This window comes from Trichoderma aggressivum (genome assembly GCF_033847375.1).
Source record: "Trichoderma aggressivum f. europaeum strain CBS 100526 chromosome Unknown scaffold_003, whole genome shotgun sequence".
NCBI classification, from domain to species: Eukaryota; Fungi; Ascomycota; class Sordariomycetes; order Hypocreales; family Hypocreaceae; genus Trichoderma; species Trichoderma aggressivum.
In genome coordinates this window covers 1,041,513-1,062,083 of record NW_026946369.1, presented here as the reverse complement: position 1 = coordinate 1,062,083, position 20,571 = coordinate 1,041,513, and the positions used below count along the sequence as shown (strand labels likewise).

Sequence of the window (20,571 nt, the reverse complement as noted above, 5' to 3'; positions counted from 1 at the left end):
TTTACAGGAACAGTCAGTTATGGAAATGGTTTTCTTTTCTTCTTCCTTCTATTTTTTTTATTGCCATGATGGCTTCAAGGATTGGTGGTCTGTAACAATGCAATGCATCTACATGAAGTCGTCTTCCCAGTCTTGCGCTCGATCCTGGTTACTCGACGCAGCCATGTTCTCGTCGGTGAACAAGTCGTCGTAGGCATGGTCCTTTTGCCACTTCTTTTCCTTCCATTCTTGTGCCTGTCGCTGCTCTTCTTTTTTCTGTCCCAATACAAGTCAGCCAGAAAGCATTCACACCATCCAGCAATAATGCAGCAAAAGCTGCTGCCTGGTTCAGAATATGCCGCGTGTTACGTTGCGTACCTTGATCAGCTGGGCGGCCTGGTCTCTCTTGCGCAGCTCCTTGAGCACGTCGTCTCGCTCGGCCTTGAGGTCGGGCTTCTTTTCGACTTTTGTCTTGTTGAGGCGGTTGACGATGGGGTTTTCGCGGTGGGGGACGAGGATGCGCTTGACCTGTTTGCTCATGGGTTAGATGTGAGTGTTTTTTTCTTCTTGCGAAGGTTTGTATCGGGGGAGAGCTTGTCTTGCTTTTCGTTGGTCGTGAAAGGAGACTTGGCCGACGTCCATGCTGCCGTCCTTTTTGAGGTTTGACCAGGGCGTGTAGATGACGGTGATGTTGTCTTTTTTATTGCCTGTGAGTGAGAGAGAAGATGATGAGCACTGCTTCACGAGATTCGATGGAATGGGCAAGACTGAGGAGCGTGGAAACGAACCTTCTATTGAGTTTGCCTTTGTGAGCTGTGCCAGGTCCATGACCAGCTCGTCGGGCAGGTTGTCCCATGTCTGGCCGGGTTGCATGCGCAGGTAGATGTGGGCGCTGGAGAGCTTGTCGACGTGAAACTGGCGGAACATGTGATGTGAGTATTTATTTCTTCTTTTGGGTTGAACAGATGGTCTCTCAGCTGTTGTGTTTGAGCATCTGTTGAAGTTGATAGTGGTAGGGGTTCATCGCACATACCCTGGATAGAGGGAGAGCACAGAGGGTGTCAGCCAGTGGTAAAAGAGGAGGGAAAGGGGACCCGGTCTCATACCAGACATCTTCCTCCCAGCCATACTTGATGAGATCCTCGTCTAAACAAGAAGCAGCGTCAGGCATCTTCATTCACAGTGACAAGGAACAAGCACAAACTCACTCTCAAACTTGTCCTTGCCCACGTAAATGAAGCCCGCCGGCTCCACGACACTGGAGGAAAAGTAATACACCATCTTTTCTCTCTCTCTCTCTCTCTCTCTATCCTGGTTTCTTCAGTTTCTGCTTGTCTCTTCTTTTCGCTGATCGCTTCCTTCTTCTCTTCCCATCCGTCTCGTCCCAAAAAGCAACTCCAAGAGACAAAAGAGGCTGCCGAGTTGTGGAGACCCGGCCATTCCTGTGAGACACGTGACTCCACTCTGATCTCAGGCGTGCATACCACAGTGCAAACTCACCAAATCAGCAATCTCTCACACTGTACACGATGGCGTCTTTCTCCCTGTCTCGTTCTCTTACACGCACTCCCTCAAACTCAACCATCCATCAAAATCTCTCGTGCAACCCCCCAAACTTTTTCCCCAAAAATCCCGGCGATCCAAGCTAGCATTCCATCTTGTCAAGATCGAAACCACATCTCGCACCGCCCCGAATCTCATCTCACAACTCATAAAAAACCCTCCCCCTTGGAAAAACTAACACCCCTCCCCCCCAATCTCCACCGTCCGTTACACAGCATACACAAAAAAAAGGCCACCCCAAATCAAATATTGCACAAAAGCTCATCCCTTTCCTCTCTACGTCAACCGTATTTCCAGCCAACCACAGTCGACTCCGATGAATTTCGGCCGCTTCCCCCCCCTGTTTCTCTCGTCCGATTTGAACACACTCGGGGGGGGGGGCTCTTGTGGCTTGCCCATCCGCAAATCTCGAGACATCTTGGTTTTTTTTTTGTAATTCAGCTTCAGCTAAGGCGAGACAACCCTCTTCCCTTGTTCAATCGTGCTTCTTTCTTTTCTTGTTCTTGCCCACACTGCTTGTATCTTCCATCCCACCCCCCTTACGTCTTTCCCAAATGCCCACCTCACCTCAAGCGAACCCAATAAACACCCCAACACTGTATCTCTCCAGTCTTCCCACAAGACATTCCTCTCTCTCTTGTAAGAAGCTCCCTAGCAGCAGCAGCAGCAGCGTCTGTCCATGCTTGCTTGTTTGCTTGACCGTGACCGCCAATCGTGTTACCAAAAACAACCTAGCTCTCTCTACGAGGCGCGTACAAGTGACCGCATTTTTCTTTTCTTTTTTTTCTTTGTTTCTCACAACACGGCTGGGAGTCGGTTCATTCCCCGGTTTCAATTTACATGGGGTAGTGTATGGTGTACGGGCATGATCTGCCTCGAAATAAAGTGCGGGCACCACTACCCTGGTGGCTGGATTTTTGGCTGCACGGATGCTCGTCAACCCGCGCCTCGTTCCTTGGTATGGACAAGGTTCATGTGCACAGCCCAGATTTGGCCCGTCTGATAGATCAGATCCCAAAGCTGAGGCGTCCGAGGTTGCCTGTCACAGCGGTCCCGGGGGAACGGAGAGGGCTCATGCTGGGTCACAGTCACAGGGCCTGACAGGGCCGGGCCTGTCAGTTTCGTTTGGGGACGGGAAAATAATAGAGTGCTGTGTAGCAGTGTGAACCATGTTATCTATCTAAACCACCTGAGACAGGGCCATTTTCCCTTCCCACAGCCCTTGTGCTGAAGTGGTATAACCCATCAGTCCCCTATGCATTGCCATGCTTTTTATTCCCCTAGAGCCCAACACTCCGCTGTTAGAGGCAGAGGGCTCTCACGGGTACTTGTCCCAAGACCACCATGCCATGAATATGAAACAACAATATTTCCCTGGTACTAGATGGTACCTGCCAAACAATTTCCAGCGTCGGGACTCCCAATTGAGTCACTCCGATAGATGCAGTGCTATAGCGTAGCAAGAGAAAGAATTAGCACCTCTCCTCGGAGTCCCTCTTCATGATAGTCGGCCTTACCTGATGCTGCATCTAGTTGGTCACCACAATTGGGATCGAGTTGATCTGTGCCACAAGACCGGCGCCCCCAATCAACTCGTACACATCTGCGCGAAGGTAGTAGGTGCCGGGGGCTAAGATGACCAGATCGGTAAAGGTGTATTGGATGAAGCCCCCGTTGATTGGCCTGCCCGTTACAGCTCTGGTTGCCTGGAGGGCATCAACCACAGCGCCGGTATCGCTTACAAGCACCGGGGTTGCAAAGTAATTGACAGCCGGATTGTTATCCACATGCTGGACTCTAATGAGAGGCAGCACTTGGCCAACTCGGGCCTGAACAGCGGGGTTGGGCATGGCTTGAGTGACTGCCATTGCTGCGAAGATGGTTTATAAGGCGAGAGATTGATAGAGAAGTAGGTGAAAATGGTGAAGATGGTGATAGTTCAGGTAGAGGAGAGCAGTGGATGTGTGTTGCTTTGGAGGTTGGATACTCGACGAGATGAGCGAGAAAGGGCCTCATTATATATCTGTTTTCCCCCTAACAAAAGCAGTTTGTGTGTTCAAAGTGTGTTCAACTTGTGGATCGCTCTTTCATCTCGTCACAGTAGTGGCTTGCCAAAGCCAAAGTCTGATCCAGAGACAAAGGCTTCTGTTTTTGGACAAGGCCGTTGTTCATCCGGGTGTTCAACCAGGTGTTCAACCAAGCGTTCAACCTTTGTAGCCATGAGAAAAAGCAAGCCGCGAGCATCTCACAGGCACATGTAATACACGGGCTGCTCCCCGAGTACAAGTGACATCAGGTGGTGCTCCGGCTTGTCTCTGTCCGTCTACTGGAGCCATCGCAAAAGGCGCCGACTGGGGGTGGATATGGATATCGGCTTGCAAGTGCGGCGGCCGCTCATCTCCCCGTATCAACGAATCGGATGCAGTCTCAGAGACTGGGTTGCTCTCGACAAGCACGTCAAGACAGATGTCAGCAGGTATATCAAGTACACTGGACGGAAACGTGACAGGCATCCAGAGTGGTGGTGGTGGTGTCAGTGCTCCTCCACACTATCTTTCCCCGAGCGACCATCGTACCCCCTTACACCAGAGCATGCTCTTGGTTCGCATATGTGTTCACATCCTGTTTGGCTCGCTTATGCTCTCCAGCTTTGTCTTTGCTCTCCGGGGCGCAGAGTGGTACTCATAATTTCTTCCTCCAGTGACCGACAGCTCTCAGAAAGCCGTGTTAGTGAGAGATATCTGCCTGGTTCGAGAGCTGACCAGTCCCTGGATGAGGCTGAAAGCACTAACTTGGTTCCCGGTTCTCGGTGCAGGGGAGGGGGCGTGCAAAACAATCTGGCGGGGGCTTTGCCCAAGATGAAGCTAGCCCCATATCTTGGTCTGATGGGCGGCAGAGCTTGGAAACTTGGTCGGCCTCAGGCCCTCAGTCCGGAGGTGTGGACAGGGGCCGGGGATGGGGGATCTCGGACTAAGACGCGGCCGGTCCGCCACACTCCCTGGTCCCCCGGCTTGGTAATTCCCCGGCGGCATAGACTGAGCAGATTGGCAGCGGCGTAGCCAAATAGATTAGGCGAGAAAAGCAATGAGGGAACAAGAAATATGCTTCACGCTGGTGGTGAGCCATCTTTGGCCTCTCTCTCTCTCTCTCTCTCTCTCTCTCTCTCTCTCTCTCTCTCTCTCTCTCTCTCTCTCTTGTTCCTCTGCTCAGAATTGGAGCATTCTTGCAAGCGAGGTAACACATCCAGAGAGAAAAAAGCGGCAGAAATGCTCCGGGATGTACCAACCAGAGCCATGGCGTATTAGTGAAAGATAGAGGGCCGAATGCCTTGGTGGCGTGTCCCGGCGTGCTGGGATCAAGGCGCTGTATGCCATCGCTTCACTGTCGGACAAGCGCTCGGTATACAAAGTGTCATGTACACTCTCCAACTAGAAGTAGCTCGGAAATAGAGACTACTCTTTGTATTCGAGCGTGCCATCGTCCTTTGTCTGCTTGTTCAGCAGGTCGTATGTGTTCGCTGAGCGGGCTCGGGGGGCCTTTCGGCTTCCTCTGACTGCTTCTTGTTCACTCTTTGCGATTATTGCAAGGCCTGGCGCAACGATTCCAGAACAGCTCGCCTCATCTCTTAAGAATATCGACTTTGGAAACCTCTTGGACAAGAACGGGGGCTTTGGGCAATTAGTAGTCCGTAAGAAATGTCTCAGCCGCCAGGCTCGGCGTTTAGCCATGTCTTTGTTCTTGGACAAAAGAGGTCGTCCAACCGTGTCTGTACTCGAGATGATTGGTTGTCGACGAGATCGACGGTCAAAATTACCAACATAGGTATATGCATAAAACCATGACAAAACGTGGCAATGTCTCTGTGAAACTGTGTCTTGTGTGCCAGCCATGATGGTTCTGGCCTCCCAATTGGCAGATGCCTGGGCAATTAGGATCCGCTCATCTCCCGATGGCCTTGTATGATCACAGATGGATCCGTCCAGGTGATGATAGGGTGGAGATAAAGCCCAGAAAGATGAGCCCTCAAAGGCGTCATCTGGTGGCTTCTCCTGGGGGTACCAGGAATCTCACGTATCTAGCACATACATAAATGCCACACTTCCCAAAGTTTCAAGTCTATACACTCTCTCTTTCTCCCGTATCCTCTTTCTCTCTTGCTTCTTCTCCCTCTCTTGCCCTCTAATACTCTCGCTTAAAGTTGTCTCTGACGGATAGGGGGGGGGGGGGACTCCAGAGCAGCAAGGGGATCTGTGTGACGTGTGGCGCAAATTAACAGATCAGGTGTCCCTCCGTTGCAAGGGTACGGCGTACCAGATCGATTGGTACCCTTTTCCCCGGTATCCATCTTCTCGGCACTCATTTTCTCAGTATCCAGTGAGCCCACGGGCTACCGAAATGTCAAAAGCCGACGGGCAGCTATCCGTCCGCAAGGCAAAGACAGCGAACAAAGACGGCACGCTCCCGCCATTGTCCCTTACACGCGACCACGTTTCGGAAGCTAAACGTGTCTGTTGAACAGTAGAACCAGATTTCCACTCTTCCATCTCGGCCAAGCCTACGTGATCTGCTTGAGGAGCCCAGGCTGTCGGGGTCCTACACTAAGTCCCATGTACCGGGTGTAGGCACACGATCGGCCGACGGTCTGGGCGCAGGGACGGCACCGCGAGGTGTGGCAGATGCCATCCTGATACTAGTTCTGTCCCGTCACATGAACGCCATTTGCTTTTCTGGGTGTCTAATTAGACGCAGTGCCGTGTGATCGGCCAAGGCGTCCGCTCGCTCATCCGAACCGTCTTCCGCTCACAGAGCAGAGCGCCCATGCATGTCCTAGCGAGCGTGTGCTCGCGGATGGCTCGCGGATGTGCACTTGTGCGTTCACCAGGCGTCCTAAGACATGATATGGACTATTGAGGTCTTGTGACGCGCGTGGCTCTCTTTGTCTTGAGCAATTTCCAGGCAGCATGGCGGCGCGGACATTGCTTCGCCATCAGGTGGCCGGTCACGGCGCTTAGAGAGATGACGGTGAGCACGGCAAAAGCCAGTGTCTTGGACCTGCAGATTGAACACTATTGAAGTTTGTCTCATCATATCGAGCCGTGATGCTTCAGCAGACAGCACTGAGCTGGTTCCGCGGAGATGGTAGATTCTGTTTCACACATGCAGGTGGAGAAGGGCAGAAGCGATTTGGATCCCTCGTCCGCAATCTGAAGCCGTGGAAAAAGCAAAGGGCTTGGCGAGATGAAGCTGGACTCAGACGCTTTGGTCAAGATGGATTTGCGGTGAGTCTGAGACTGCCATGGGGATGAATGGAAACCGGAGAGGATCGTCAAGGGCGGCACGGCGCTGTAGCATGGAGGCGCTACTCGTATACGAGAGACACGACCGAAGAGGCTTTTTTCTGCGAGATGGCGATGATCGCCTGTTATGCAGGGAGAGAGGCGGGAGACGGGAGATGTGATGCTGGTGATGCGGCTGAGTAATATCTCCCAGTGCTTTGACGGCCCGGCTTCCCGGGACAGACGTCGGCATGGTTGCACACGAGGTACGGCAGCTAGCAGGGTGTCAGCAATGATCAGCACAAGTATGTAGTACAGCGGTCTTTGAGGGTATTTGGGATGAACGATTTTGCGTCGAGATGGTCAAGATGAAGTTTTCGTAATAGATGCATTATTCTGTGAGGTCGAATAGAGAATGGGAGGCAGTCGAGTCCTCGCTCCTTACTCATCCATCCCTTCCTTCCTTTCAGCGCTCTAGAAAGAGGTACGTACAAGTACATGTACACGCACACTCGGGTTCATCCGCTCCAGGCATCTGGTTACCAGGTTAGTACATTTAGTAAGGTACAGGGATCAATACCTATATCAACATGATTGTTGATCAACTGAAGCTTGATGCAGGGAGACGGACACTTTGTATGGAAGTGATAAGTGACATGAGTTTATACATGATGTATCCAGGTACAATGCTGTTGCAACCACACCCTCCCAGATTCCACTATCATAATGACTGAACGGCTTGGCCCAAGGACGGCACGTCAAGGACGCCCTGTCTCAGCAGCCCGTCCCAAGTATCCGGTACTTTGAAGTTCCCCGTGTCTGTGCGCCAAGGTCCCAGCCGGTGACCGCACTGACATCCATACCGTAGATCTGCCTGTAACCCCCAATCCCTTAGCCGTCGGGTATCCTTGTATCTTTGATGCACTAATGTGAGGTTCGTGCAGGGGTAGAGTGATGCTGACTACCGATCATTCATAATAGTTGGCAAAGATACTATGCTGTATGTACAGATTTTGCGTGGCTGAGACCTGCAGCTCAAGTCTCAGTTGGCTTTGATAAGATACGAGCCGTGCAGACATCGATATGAGGACGGTAGCGTAATGGCAGATGAGCCGCTGGCAGCCGCTGTGGAGACCGACGAGTTGAGCAGTTCCAGCGGGGTGGAGTCCACTAACTCGGGGGTTCTCCAGCGGTTCGCCGCCCGTGCGTTCGTTTGCCGTCAACTCAATTTTTACAGCGCTGGAGAGCTGCCGCGGCACAGGGGACTCTTACAAGGCTCTTGTTCGAATGTGTTCCTTTACCACTTGGAGGTGAATTCGTTGGTTCAGCTGCTACTCGTCTGATGTGTCAAGTGCATCTTATTGCCGTATACGGCAATCTCTATTGTATTTTTACTCGGTTCTTGTAATATATGACCATGACCTTGACATCAAAAGCGCCACTGCCGCTGCAGCTCCGGGAGCTATGGCTCATGTACTAGGTAGGTACATTACCTGATGAGTGCACTTACTCGGACGGACTTGTACCTAACCTACACTCGGCAAAACGGAGTCCAAGGCCGAGATCCTCCAAAAAAAGTACCCCGACATCGAAGGCCTCATGATGGAACTTTTCACAAGCCCCTCCCCCTCCGGACAAAGACGCAAGTCTACGGATTGTAATGTAATGTCAACATACCTGGACATCCATTGATTGCATACTACTTGCACCATCTCCTTATCCGCCTTGCTCCATGTCCGGTTTCGTAGCGTTGCGTCCTGTCCATCGGCCAACTCTGCTATCAGCGCTTGTACATGTACCCAGACTGCCCCGCGTAATCCCCCACCATAAACTTGGTCCAAATCATCGCCAATCCCGATCTCTGCCATCAACTTTTGCTCCTCTCCCTCGACACGCTCGTCGTCGCTGCTTCTCCCACTCGTCGCATCGATTCCACGCAAAGATGGTCGCCGAAGATTTCGAAGCCGTGCTCAAGGGCAAGTACCCGGGCAAGGCGCACGCCAGCCGCGTCGTCGACCAGATCCGCAACAAGGATCCCAAGGCCAACGGCGTTCTCTATCTCGAGGGCCGCATGACCAAGCTCCTCGAGGACAATGACTCTCCCGAGCCCTTCCGGTATGGACGATGCAGCTCTGTGTATGCTTAGCCGCGTATGTGATGATGTGCTAACTTGGCCTGATTCCACAGCCAGCGTCGCTACTTCTACTACCTCACCGGCTGCAACCTGCCCGACTGCTACTTCACCTACGACATCCAGTCCGCCAAGTCGACCCTCTTCATCCCCCCGATCGACCCTCGCGATGTCATCTGGTCCGGCCTCCCAACCACCATCGACGAGGCCCTCGAGCTGTACGACGTCGACGAGGTCAAGTACACCACCGAGGTCAACGCCACGCTGGCTCACATTTCGAGCACAAACTCCACCTCTACAATCTACGCCATCAACGGCCAGGTCTCGGATCACATCACCTTTATCGGATTCGAGAACAAGGACTTTGCTCTCCTCAAGGAGGCCATTGAACTCTCTCGGGTCGTCAAGGACGAGTTCGAGGTGGCCATGATCCGCAAGGCCAACCACGTCTCCAGCTTGGCCCACAAGGCCGTTGTTGAAAAGGCAAACAAGGCGTCCAACGAGAGGGAGCTTGAGGCTGTCTTCTTGGAGCGATGCGTTGCCCACGGCGCCAAGAACATGGCATACACGCCCATTGTTGCCAGCGGCACGGCTGCGGCGACTCTTCACTACATCACCAACGTTGCTCCGTTGGCTGGAAAGCAGAACCTGCTGATTGATGCCGGTGCCGAGTGGGACAATTACGCTGCTGATATTGTAAGTTGCCTACCTTTCGCTTTCTTCTTCTTTTCCCTTTCTACCGACTAGAAAATCACGAGGTAACTCGGCTTTGATGTGACTGCGAGACTGACAGTGACCGCAGACAAGAACTTTCCCCCTCAACGGCAAGTTCACCAAAGAGGGCCGTGAGATTTACGACATCGTCCTCAAGATGCAAAAGGAGACCATGGCTATCCTCAAGGCCGGCGTGCACTGGGAAGATGCCCACATCCTGGCCCACAAGATTGCCATTGACGGCCTGTTGGCCATCGGCATCCTCAAGGGCGACAAGGACGAGATCTTCAAGGCCAGAACCAGCCAGGCCTTCTTCCCCCACGGCCTTGGACACTACCTGGGCATGGACACCCACGACACCGGCGGTAACCACAACCGCCAGGACCCCGATGTCATCTTCCAGAACCTGCGCCTGCGAGGCCAGGTCCCCGCTGGTGGCGTTGTGACTGTTGAGCCGGGTGTAAGTATTTCATGAGATTTCATATGATGCATCTAAATCTCACACGGCTGCAGGTCTACTTTTGCAAGTTCATCATCGATCCCTACTTGGAGAACCCCGAGCACAGCAAGTACATTGACGCCGATGTGCTTGCCAAGTACTGGGACGTGGGCGGTGTTCGGTAAGCCATCAATCTCCATTTCCATCCATCTACCATGGTTTACTATCAGAATAACATGCTGACGTGGCTACAGTATCGAGGACAACATTCTCGTCACCGAGACGGGCTACGAAAACCTCACCACCGCAATCAAGGAGCCGGCTCAGTTGGAGGCCCTCATGGCGGCTAGCTAGCGGACGCAAACAAAGCAAGCCATTTTTTCCATAGCGTCAAAATGTGAACAAAGACCAAAGACAAAAGACGAAAAGAAAAAAGAAATGAAAGAGAAATGACCACATGATGATATCAATCTCGCTCTGTGCACACTAACTCTTGTATACGAGATTACACAAAGCGCTGAAGAGGTGCGAACCTGCTTACGCGTACCAATACGAGGCCACCATTGATGGCTTTTGCTTCACGACACACTGTGTAAACTTTTTCCGCGCCCCCGGTCAAAGGCCTCTCAGACTCTCAGCCGGACAAATTCCCCAGCGAGTCCGGACAAAGAAACTGGACCCCTTTGACGACCCCATTTCCCGGAAGAGCCATTATCGTATATACCCTATCCTGGCCGGGCGTCCGATGCCCAACGCCGAAATAAGACGTGATGCATTGCCCATGAGTTTATTTCATAGCCGGCAGACAGGGATAATTGATCGGCTCCCTTTCGTTTCTTAAATTGCCCCTATCCAAGGTTATCATATCAATGGCGTCTCCTGGCATGGGATACGTGCGCAAGCCCGTCCCGGTGCGGCGGCGGCCCGTCCCAGCGCCTGGGTATGACCACCAAGCAGACATTTACGACATGTACATGGACGAATCGCCATGGCCATCAGTTGCATCGCCGGCTGGAGCAGTTTCAAGCAGTCAACAGCTGAGACCAAGCAAATCAGCCGCCAATCTCAAGCACGAGCCCTCTTCTCCCACTCCTCCTCCGCCTCTCTCCGTGTCGCGATCCGCCACCACGGCTCGTCTTCCGGAGATCAGCACCGAGGCGCTCCCTGCTCCCGTGAGCATGATGCCGTACGAGGATCTGCCTCCCCCGCCGCCTTATCCGGGCCTCTCACCGTCTCCAGGCGGTCTCTCGCCATCTCCACCGCCGGAACTGCCTCTTCGGCGCGCTCAGAGCTCCTCTGGGCTCTCTACCGGGGCTCCGTCTCCGTCTTCACCTGGCTTCTCGCCGCATCCGCAGCAGGCGGTCACTATGCCCGTGGAAACGAAGCAGCAGGATTCAATCTGGAAGTCGGCGTTTGGAGAAGCTCAGTATTTTGCCTCGGGCCTCATTTCCCATCCTTCAGAGTCTACGCGCCATTACTCCATCATTCGGCACACTCGCGCATTGATATGGTATTCCGGTCCTTCTACTTCAGTCTCCATCACAATCCTCTCGGATGAGCCTCTCCCCCCTACGCGGACCCTTTGGATGCAGCAAAAGGGATACTCTGGCAACATGGGCATGGCCATCAAGGCGTTGGCCGGCACAACCTCATCCTGGATCAACGTCACGCCTGCCCGTCGCGCCAACGTGAGCGACACGTCCGAGGCAGACGAGCGCAGCCTGCAACGAGATGTCAAGCGGTTCGCCAAAAAGGCGTCGGGGCGCCAAAAGAAGCACGTCCCGCGAGAAACTCACATTGTGCGCATTCCCGCCACCGCGTCGGATGGTTACTTTCGCCTCGTTCTCTGCGGGGGCGCGGAAGCCGGCAAGAAGGTTCTGTGCGGGAGTCCCGTGTTTCGCGTGGCGAGTACGTCTGCTGATGTGAGCGTCGTGAGAGGCGCGAGTCTGAGCACGATGCCTTTGGAGATGGGCGTCAAGGTTGCCAGTACGGTGGGACAGGTTATGGCGAGCAAGTATATCGGGGCGGCCAACGCAGTGGTGAACAGCTCGGTGGGAAGCATCGTGACGAATTCTACGGTGAAGAAGGCCGGCACGATGGCCTATCAGAGTTATCAAATAACCGGCATGGGAGATGCTGTGCAGGATTCTTGGCGACGGCAGAGGGATCAACAAGAAAGATATGATCCTCTGATGGTGAATGTGCCGGTGATTCACATGGTTGGTTCAGAAAGCGGTCCCGAGGCACCATTTCCCGTGAAATTCGACGGAAAAGTCGTTCGAGGGACGGGGAGGTCGATTGCAGAACTGGGTATCCCGACGGCCAACCTGAGTGGCGTGTCTGATCAGGTCAAGGTTCGTATGGGAGGTGTATTCGCCGCTTGGGCATGCATACAGCCCCCCAAGACCAGCAACGACGACGCCAGTGGAGGATTGAACGACATGTTGCCCACCGACTGGCTCGAAGCTGTCGTGACAATAGCGCCGTCTCGACACGCACCGCCTTCTGTCGCCATGAAGAACAACGTCATGGTACACATCATCCACGACTTTGAAGAGATGCACTTTGTTGACGCCAAAGTCAAAGTCTTGCTCATGGGCTTCCTCCATCCAGCCGCCAACCCTCATACCCCGCCAGAGCATCTCGCAGGAGAACATTCTCAAGACATTATGAACACTCTTGCCAGCTTAGGCCGCGCGGCTTGGGGTCCGCACGATACAGTGGCGATGATGAAGAGTGTGAAGAGCAGTCGAAGTCTTGGGGACAGGCTGGATGATACGACGGGCAAGGTGGTGGCGCAGGTGGATAAGATACCGCTGCATTGGGCGGGAATGAGGTCTGAGGTTGGTGTGATGCAGGATAAGGCGTATGGGAATGGAGGGATGTGGATTGTGAGGTGATGTTGATGGTGTAAGTGGTTCTTGGGCTGTGTTTTGTTTGGGAGATTAGCGGATTGGGATAGCTGGAGTTGGTACAGCACAGCGTTGAACAGCACGCTCTAATAACTAATACTTGTGATTCATATTGTAAAAAAGCTGAAATGATAAGTGATTAAGCTTATAAGTGACCTTATTTCAGATGCTCCTCATCCGGTCAACTTGCTCAATTCGGCAACTTGGATGCGGCGCAGGCAAATAGCCGGCCATCGGCAAAGCCCCGGCTCGGCCCATCGCAAGCGCTCCAGCTTCCGGCAAAGCTCCATTCCATCCATTCCCGCTGAATAATTCTCCCACCAGCATTGGACCTTTCATCTTTCTCTACTCAACAACCTCTGCAATTCAAGCTCTTCCAACAGACGGACAAACCTCGAACTGCCAAATAACAATCATGATTTGCTCCTCCTGCCGCTCAGCGCTGCGTCTGCGCCTCCTCGCGACAGCTTCGCGCCCTTCACGCACGGCAATTGCTTCCGTCGCAAACACATTCAAACCCACCATCACCAACACCAACAGACGGCGCACTCGCTCCCTCTCCTCGACGACATCCCGCCATTTCTCCTCGACTCCTCTCCAGAGATACTCTTCGCCTTCTTCGAATGAGCAGCTGGAAGAGCAGGAGGCGGACATGTCACCCGCCGAATCCTCGATCGCGGCCGTCTTGGCTGAGAAGCTGAACCCCACGTCGCTGCTTGTGCAGGACATATCGGGTGGTTGCGGAAGCATGTATGCGATTGACATCACTTCGCCGGTGTTTAAGGGGTTGAATATGTTGAAGCAGCAGAGGATGGTGAATGCTGCTTTGGGGGATCTTGTCAAGGAGTGGCATGGGGTGCAGATACGGACGAGGGTGCCGCCGGAGGAGGAGTGAACAAACACAATGAAGTCAAATAGAAACGATAATACGCCAACTGGCGATGTAAGAAGAGGTTATGGTTTTAAAAACTTGCAATCAGGTACCATATATCAGATTTTGGCGACCTATCCGAAGACCTGTCTCCATTCTCATACACGACTGCATCTAATCTAGCGTGTATTTACGTTGGTACTGCGAATCGTTCAATCATATTCCCATGATGAATGCTTCTACCTCTAACACCAATTCCTTTTGCCGTGTAAGACAAAACTATTGCGCTTCTCAACTTTAACCGGCCACTGATGTTATCTCCTATTTCGAGTCGAACCACGATTAGTTCTCCTCTCTTCAGAACCGTCCTTGGCACCTCGCCTCCGCAGTAAATCAACCAATTCTTGATTCCCAGCCTGAGCAGCATGCCATATTGGCGTCTTACCCTGTTTATCTTTCGAGTTGACATCAACTTTGCGTGCCTTGATCAACATCCTGGCCACATCGTATGAGGCGGCATAGGACAGAGGTGTCCTTCCTTTACCGTCCCTTATATCGATGTCCGCTGTGTCCAAATCGAGCAATGCCTTCACAATGAATTTATCCCCAATCTCCATCGCATAGGACAGCGGTGTGCGGCCTTGCATGTCTTTTATATGAGCATCAACCTTTCCAGAATCAAGCAGCGCCTGAATAATCGGTATCTGTCCTTCTTGTATCGCATCAAAAAGTGGTGTTTGTCCCCGTTCATCTGCTGCATTTGCATCGACCTCTTTGTGATTAAGAATTAGTCGTATAACAGTTTCACTTCTCCGTTTTGCTGCATGAAACAGTGGCGTACGCCCATATTCATCTTTCGCGTTCGTGTTGACCTGTTCAGAATTGAGCAATAGTTTTAGAAGAGGTACATCTCCTGTTTCTATTGCATATAGTAGCGGCGTGAATCCCTCTTCATCTTCTGCGTTTGTATCTACTTTTCCAGTGAGAAGTAGTGCTTCCGTAATGGCTGGTATCTTCCATCTCATTGCAGATTGCAATGGCGTGCGTCCGTCGTCATCTTTGGCGTTGAAATCAACTCTTTCATGCTGGGACAGTATCATCACAGTTATGGGTTTGCAAAATTTGACTGCATATAGCAATGGTGTGAGCCCCTCTGCATCTTTTGCGTTTATACTCACTCGGCGAGAACTCATTAAAACTCGTATCGCAGATCTATTATGAAATTCGATGGCATATCGTAGCGGTGTACGTCCCTCATCATCTTTTGCGTCGGGATCAATTGAGTCAAGGTTAAGCAATTCTTCCATGAGTCGTTTCTCCTTGTGCTCCATTGCAAGTAGAAGTGGAGTACGACCGCGATTGTCCCTTGTGTTAACGTCGACTTTTCCGGAGGCGAGCATTGCCCTCCAAATGTCAGATCGATCTTCTAATTCGGCCGCATATGAAAACGGTGTGCGACCATCGTTGTCCTTTTCATCAGCTTCCACCTTATCCACTCCAAGTAAAAGTTTGACCGAATGTATGTTCTTTTCTTTGACTGCATAGTGCATCAATGTACATCCCTGCTTGTCTCGCCAGTGTACTTTTGCTTTTCTAGAAGATAGAATTGTGCGTATGGTTGGAACACGGTTTTGAACAATTGCACAGACCAATGGAGTACGTCCAAGTATGTCCGTGGCTTCTAAATTCGCATCATTGTCAAGGAGTAACCGAACAGCATCGGTTTGTCCAAGTAGCGCAGCACTGCCCAATGGTGTATGGCCGAAGATAGTTGCGGCTTCTATATTGGCATTGTTGGCGAGAAGCAGCTCAATAGCATCTTCATGTCCGAAACTGGCGGCCCAGCTCAAAGGTGTTGCACCTAGGATATCTCTGGCTTCCATATTGGCGCCTTTCTCCAAGAGTAACCGCGTAATACTTGTACGACCTTCTTGCGCGGCGAAAATCAATGCGGTCTCACAGGTTTTAAAGTTGCAAGCCTCCAAATCAGCTCCTTTACCGATGAGCATTTCCACGATGTCATTTCTTCCCTTTGCGATAGCGCAAGTTAACGGGGATTTGCTTCCCTTTGCAGTAGCGCAAATTAACAAGGCGCAAATTAACAAGGTGTTATATCCATTTGCAATATCGTGACTGGACGGGCTTTTCTTCCATTTGCCACCCTTAACGGATGCCCATGAAGTCCCATCCAAGAAAGCACCATTTTCAATAAGCAACTTAGCGGTATCGATGTCACCATTCTCAATTGCCAGCATCAATGGTGTATGATCATTCGACATCACCCTATTTATGTTGACGTCTTCATCAATCAAGAGTTCGATGATGTCCCTGCGCCATGATTTGATAGCTATGGATAATGGGCTCTGAAATTTGAGATCCATTGCTTCTATATTAGCTCCTTTGCTAATAAGGCATATCATCAAGCTCTTCTGTTCGCTTTTGGTGGCCAGAATCAAAGGTGTTTGACCACTGCGATCTGTTGCTTCCAGATCGGCTCCTTTCTCAATGAGTTGTGTGACCAGGTCCGTTTTTCGTTTTTTAATTGCCCAGGTCAAGAGAGTATCGCCATTTTCATCTTTTGCATCTAGACGAGCGCCTTTCTCAATGAGATATGTACCCAGGTCACTTTTTTGTTGTTTAATTGTCCAGGTCAAGACAGTGTCGCCATTCTCATCTCTTGCTTCCAGATCGGCTCCTTTCTCAATGAGGTGTGCAATCAGGTCGCTTTTTTCATTTTTAATTGCCCATGTCAAGAGAGTATCGCCATTTTCATCTTTTGCTTCTAGATTAGCGCCGTTGTCGATGAGGCATGCAGTCAGGCTAGTTTGTGCGCTCTTAATGGCCAGCATCAAAGGAGTTTCATCGTTGCTGTCCTCCGTCTCTATATTTGCTCCTTTTTCGATGAGATACTCTGCAATGATTTCAGGCTTGACCCAGTCAAGAATAATGGAAGGCCCGGGGTATGTAGTAGTCGTGTCGTTATATTTTGCAGTCATGTATGAGGATATTTTCGGATGCAGTGTCTCGGCGATTAAACTGAGCGGTGTCCTGTTGTTGTTGTCCTTCGTTTCTAGACAAGCACCTTTCTCAACAAGCCACTTAACAATGTTCTCGTGCCCAAACTTGGCAGCTAGAGATAACGGTGCTTGGCCATTGGCGTCTTTGGCTTCAATATCGGCTCCTTTGGAAAAAAGAAATTCTGCGACAGCTTGGCGTCCGTATTGGGCTGCCAACATCAGCGACGTCCGGCCCATGGAATCTTTGGACTCCAGATTGTGTTGATCAAGGAGCAATGCAACGATTGCCTCGTAGCCCTGTAAAACAGCTACATGTAAGATCGTCTGACCATGCTCTGTGTCATTTATTTCCAAGTCGGTAGTATCGCTCAGAAGAACCTCCACGACTTGTGTATGTCCGTTCCATGTCGCCCACCATATTGGCTTCCGGAGTAGCGAGTCATGGATGTTTGGGGAAAGCCCTTGTGCAAGCAACGTAGCAACTACATGGTGTAGGCCAAAGAAAGCTGCAACATGCAGCGGTGTCGACCGCGATGGCATGGCGTCCAAAGAGAAAAGCTGAGAGGAATGGCTGTACAGTAAATCTTGATACCATGAGTTTTGTGTCTGACCGTTTGCAAGAAAATCAATAACCCTAGAGACTCCCAGGCCCATAACCAAAGCTTCTTTGGCATGATCCGCCCAGTAAGCTGTTGCGTAGTTGTATAAAGGGTACTCTTCGCATCGTCTGATCAGGCTCTCCCACGAGACGCCGAGATCATGCCTAAACCCTGAGAATGAAAGATAAGTCATACAGATATCCGTTATGCGGTCGTGGGCTCGCTCCATCCATCTATTGTCTGGACGTTCAAAATATTCTTGCGCAGTGTAGTGAACTAGCTCAACGCTGTCTCCCTTGACTATTACTAACGAAGCGCAAGCGAGAGAAATATGTTCGGCTGTCGGTATATTGTCCGGATTTCGTTTAAAAGCACCCAGTTCAACAGCCAGGGCCTCTTGTATCTCTATCAACTTCAATTGCCTTTTAGCCTTGACAATCCAAGAGATGATGAGTAATGCGTCGCGAGGCAAATCTCCTTTAAGCTGCTGTATTCGTTCCATAGATTTGTCGTATGCCACGTCCAAAACTCTGGACCTATCGTCCGAAGAGGAAGCCGTGTGTATATCTTGGAGTGCTACTCTGATTGATGCTGGCCCCCTCTTACCCGCCAGAGAGTAAATGTAGAGTTGAGCAAGGAGGAACCTATATATAGCTATTAATATCTGACACTTCTGTATGTCCTGCCAACGTACAGTACTCACATTCCCTCAATAGCTGATACAATAGACTCTTTAATCTCCTCTTGGAGCGCTTTGTCATTGGCTACGAATGATGGTAGCTCCGACATTCGAGCGTTGAGGAACTGAAAGATATCGTGACGTGTGGGAGAAATATCCCTAAATATGCTTCCTTCAAACCCAGCTGCAATGTGATTAATGGCGGCCCTAGATGTTGCAAATAGGTTGAGCCCAGTCTTGGCCTGTATAGTGAACACTTCGTCCAAAAATTTCTTTCGGTCGTAATCATCGCCTTCATCGAGGGCATCAATGAGAATAAAAACTCTTGAAAAGGACTGAATAAGAGAGGTAAGAGTGTTGGAAAGTTCTCCGAGAAAAGGACGGCTTTTCATGGAATTGTGTCGACAATGAAGCTGATGCACCGCTTCGGGGAAGGGTCTGAGATTTTGGGCGAGTTGTTTGACAAGAGTAGCGGTCATCTTCTCTGGTGTCTGATCTTGTTGCCGTTTAAAATTGTAATATAAATAAGCGATGCCAACTGCGTCATTATCTCGGTACTCTTCCATAAGATAATTAATTAAAATGGCCATTTGAAATGTTTTTCCCGCCCCCGGAACGCCTTGACAAAATAATGTTTGGTTGCTTGTTGAAAGCCAATTTTGGACCTCAGCTGATCTAAGGAACTCTTGACCGGTATTGGGTTCGCATCTTCTAAGATAATCATGCTGCAGCAGAGGAAAATCGAGAGGGCTAAGCCAATTGAGAATTTCCATTTGTTTCTTGGCCTCATTATCTTCAGAGATTACTGTCAGCGTCCACGTTGCCCTGAAATTAATAATGCAATTTCAATCATACCATCACGAAGGGTACTCAAAACGTCCAAAACGGGCCGTGTTTCTTTTCTAACTGCTCATGGAACAATGGTTAGATCCAAAGATGTAAATAGGGACAATCAATTGAAAATGGAATTACAAACTCTCACTGATCATACCCCACATGATGTCTCTCATAAACTGCTCGCCCTTAACGGCGCTGGGTTGAATACAACCGAGAAGCTCCTTAGCAAATGCCGCTGCCACGGCGGCCGCATGTTCTTGCCAGTGTTTGTTTTTATGTGAGTCACAATAGTCACAGATGCCCCGAATGACCAAACATGGGAAATTGTTCATCAGGCCAGCCGCTTCCATCTCAAAGCAGAGAACGTTTCCTCCAAGGGCATCATTCAGTTTATCCCGATATAATGCGTCTTTGATGACCTTATTCCCTGATGCGATCAGCCCATAATGCACTTTCATTGATCGACGTCTCCTCGGCAGGATATTGTTTCTGTCGCAAAAGAGGCACGGCTCTTCATACCCTTCTCCTCCCGATTCTTCCACGTCTTCCGCCTGGGATGGTTCGGCAATTCCCCCAGTGGGACCCTCAGTATTCATAAAAGGCTCATTAACATGAGGGTAGTCTGCTTTAAAAAGAACGTCTTGAAGAGAATCAGACTTCAAGTATTTCTTCGCCAATCTTGGATACTTCGCCTTGAGTTCGTCTAAGAAGCTAGGGATCTTTGAGCCGGTCAGCTCATGTTCCGTCTCTAACTTGGCCAAGGCGGTTAGAAGAGAGCCCGGCGGATTGCTCAACGCCCCAGTCCTCTCAAATGTTCCGCCTTCTGTGGCTTTACCGAGATCCCACTGGATTACTCCAGCATGTTGGCCACCCGGAGTGCTCACAACAACATCTCCAAGCCTCACTTTCATGGGTACACCGCCCCCAATACCGACCATAAGCCCGATTTTTACGGAAGGAAACGACCCGATCATAAGTGTTGCAACATGAGCCGCAGAATTGGTGCCATATTGTCCCTTGGGCAAACAAGCTATGACAACATTATGGGAGCCGATTGAGCCGAGCGTGTAGGTGTTTGTATCATTCATATTCTTTGGGAGATCTGGATGTCTCTCATCTAACATTGCTGTCGCGGCTGTCTGCTCCTTTGGTAAGGCGCAGATCCATCCGACACTATAGTCGTCATGAGACCTCTTCTCGGGGGCCATGTTCAAGACGCAGCGGACGCTACCAGGCTATTGATATGTGCGTGATAGGAGAAGGAAATTCCTTCTCAGTTGAGAAAAGAAACGAAAGGTTTTGGTTGCGATTTGCTAAACAGGTAAGAAATGCACTGTTTGATGAGGAGAAGGGAAAGGCGTAGGGTATCAATGAGGCTGAAACGGGCCATCACTTGGCATCAACGAAAGAGCCGCAGTCGGCGCAACGATAAGGCGTCACTTTGTACTGCAGGTATAATTGGCTCACTGCCAACCAATTGGATATGAAGCATTTGTGGTGTTCACAGCATCCTATTGGGTACAAATATGCATCGATCATTGGAACTTACTCGCG

At 50.8% G+C, this 20,571-nt stretch overlaps 5 protein-coding genes across 5 annotated transcripts; 2 read left to right on the top strand and 3 right to left on the bottom strand.

The window, feature by feature from the left end:
* Nucleotides 1-108: 108 nt before the first annotated feature.
* Nucleotides 109-1,260, bottom strand: Triagg1_1442 (uncharacterized protein; the record flags this gene model as incomplete). Its single annotated transcript, XM_062895513.1, has 5 exons — nucleotides 109-255; nucleotides 358-507; nucleotides 607-894; nucleotides 1,013-1,125; nucleotides 1,188-1,260. 5 exons carry the CDS (start codon nucleotides 1,258-1,260, stop codon nucleotides 109-111), a joined length of 771 nt encoding a protein of 256 aa, XP_062759781.1.
* A 1,811-nt stretch (nucleotides 1,261-3,071) lies between these two features.
* Triagg1_1441 (uncharacterized protein) lies at nucleotides 3,072-3,410 on the bottom strand (the record flags this gene model as incomplete). The annotated part of the gene is made up of 1 exon (XM_062895512.1): nucleotides 3,072-3,410. One exon carries the CDS (start codon nucleotides 3,408-3,410, stop codon nucleotides 3,072-3,074), a length of 339 nt encoding a protein of 112 aa, XP_062759780.1.
* A 5,350-nt stretch (nucleotides 3,411-8,760) lies between these two features.
* On the top strand, nucleotides 8,761-10,456 carry Triagg1_1440 (uncharacterized protein; the record flags this gene model as incomplete). Its single annotated transcript, XM_062895511.1, has 5 exons — nucleotides 8,761-8,933; nucleotides 9,006-9,645; nucleotides 9,752-10,123; nucleotides 10,177-10,283; nucleotides 10,357-10,456. The coding sequence occupies 5 exons, from the start codon at nucleotides 8,761-8,763 to the stop codon at nucleotides 10,454-10,456; spliced, it is 1,392 nt and encodes a 463-aa protein (XP_062759779.1).
* A 515-nt stretch (nucleotides 10,457-10,971) lies between these two features.
* Nucleotides 10,972-13,002, top strand: Triagg1_1439 (uncharacterized protein; the record flags this gene model as incomplete). The annotated part of the gene is made up of 1 exon (XM_062895509.1): nucleotides 10,972-13,002. One exon carries the CDS (start codon nucleotides 10,972-10,974, stop codon nucleotides 13,000-13,002), a length of 2,031 nt encoding a protein of 676 aa, XP_062759778.1.
* Nucleotides 13,003-13,380: 378 nt separating this feature from the next.
* Nucleotides 13,381-20,225, bottom strand: Triagg1_1438 (uncharacterized protein; the record flags this gene model as incomplete). Its single annotated transcript, XM_062895508.1, has 6 exons — nucleotides 13,381-13,949; nucleotides 14,331-14,657; nucleotides 14,727-14,970; nucleotides 15,064-18,145; nucleotides 18,205-18,676; nucleotides 19,172-20,225. 6 exons carry the CDS (start codon nucleotides 20,223-20,225, stop codon nucleotides 13,381-13,383), a joined length of 5,748 nt encoding a protein of 1,915 aa, XP_062759777.1.
* Nucleotides 20,226-20,571: the final 346 nt, after the last annotated feature.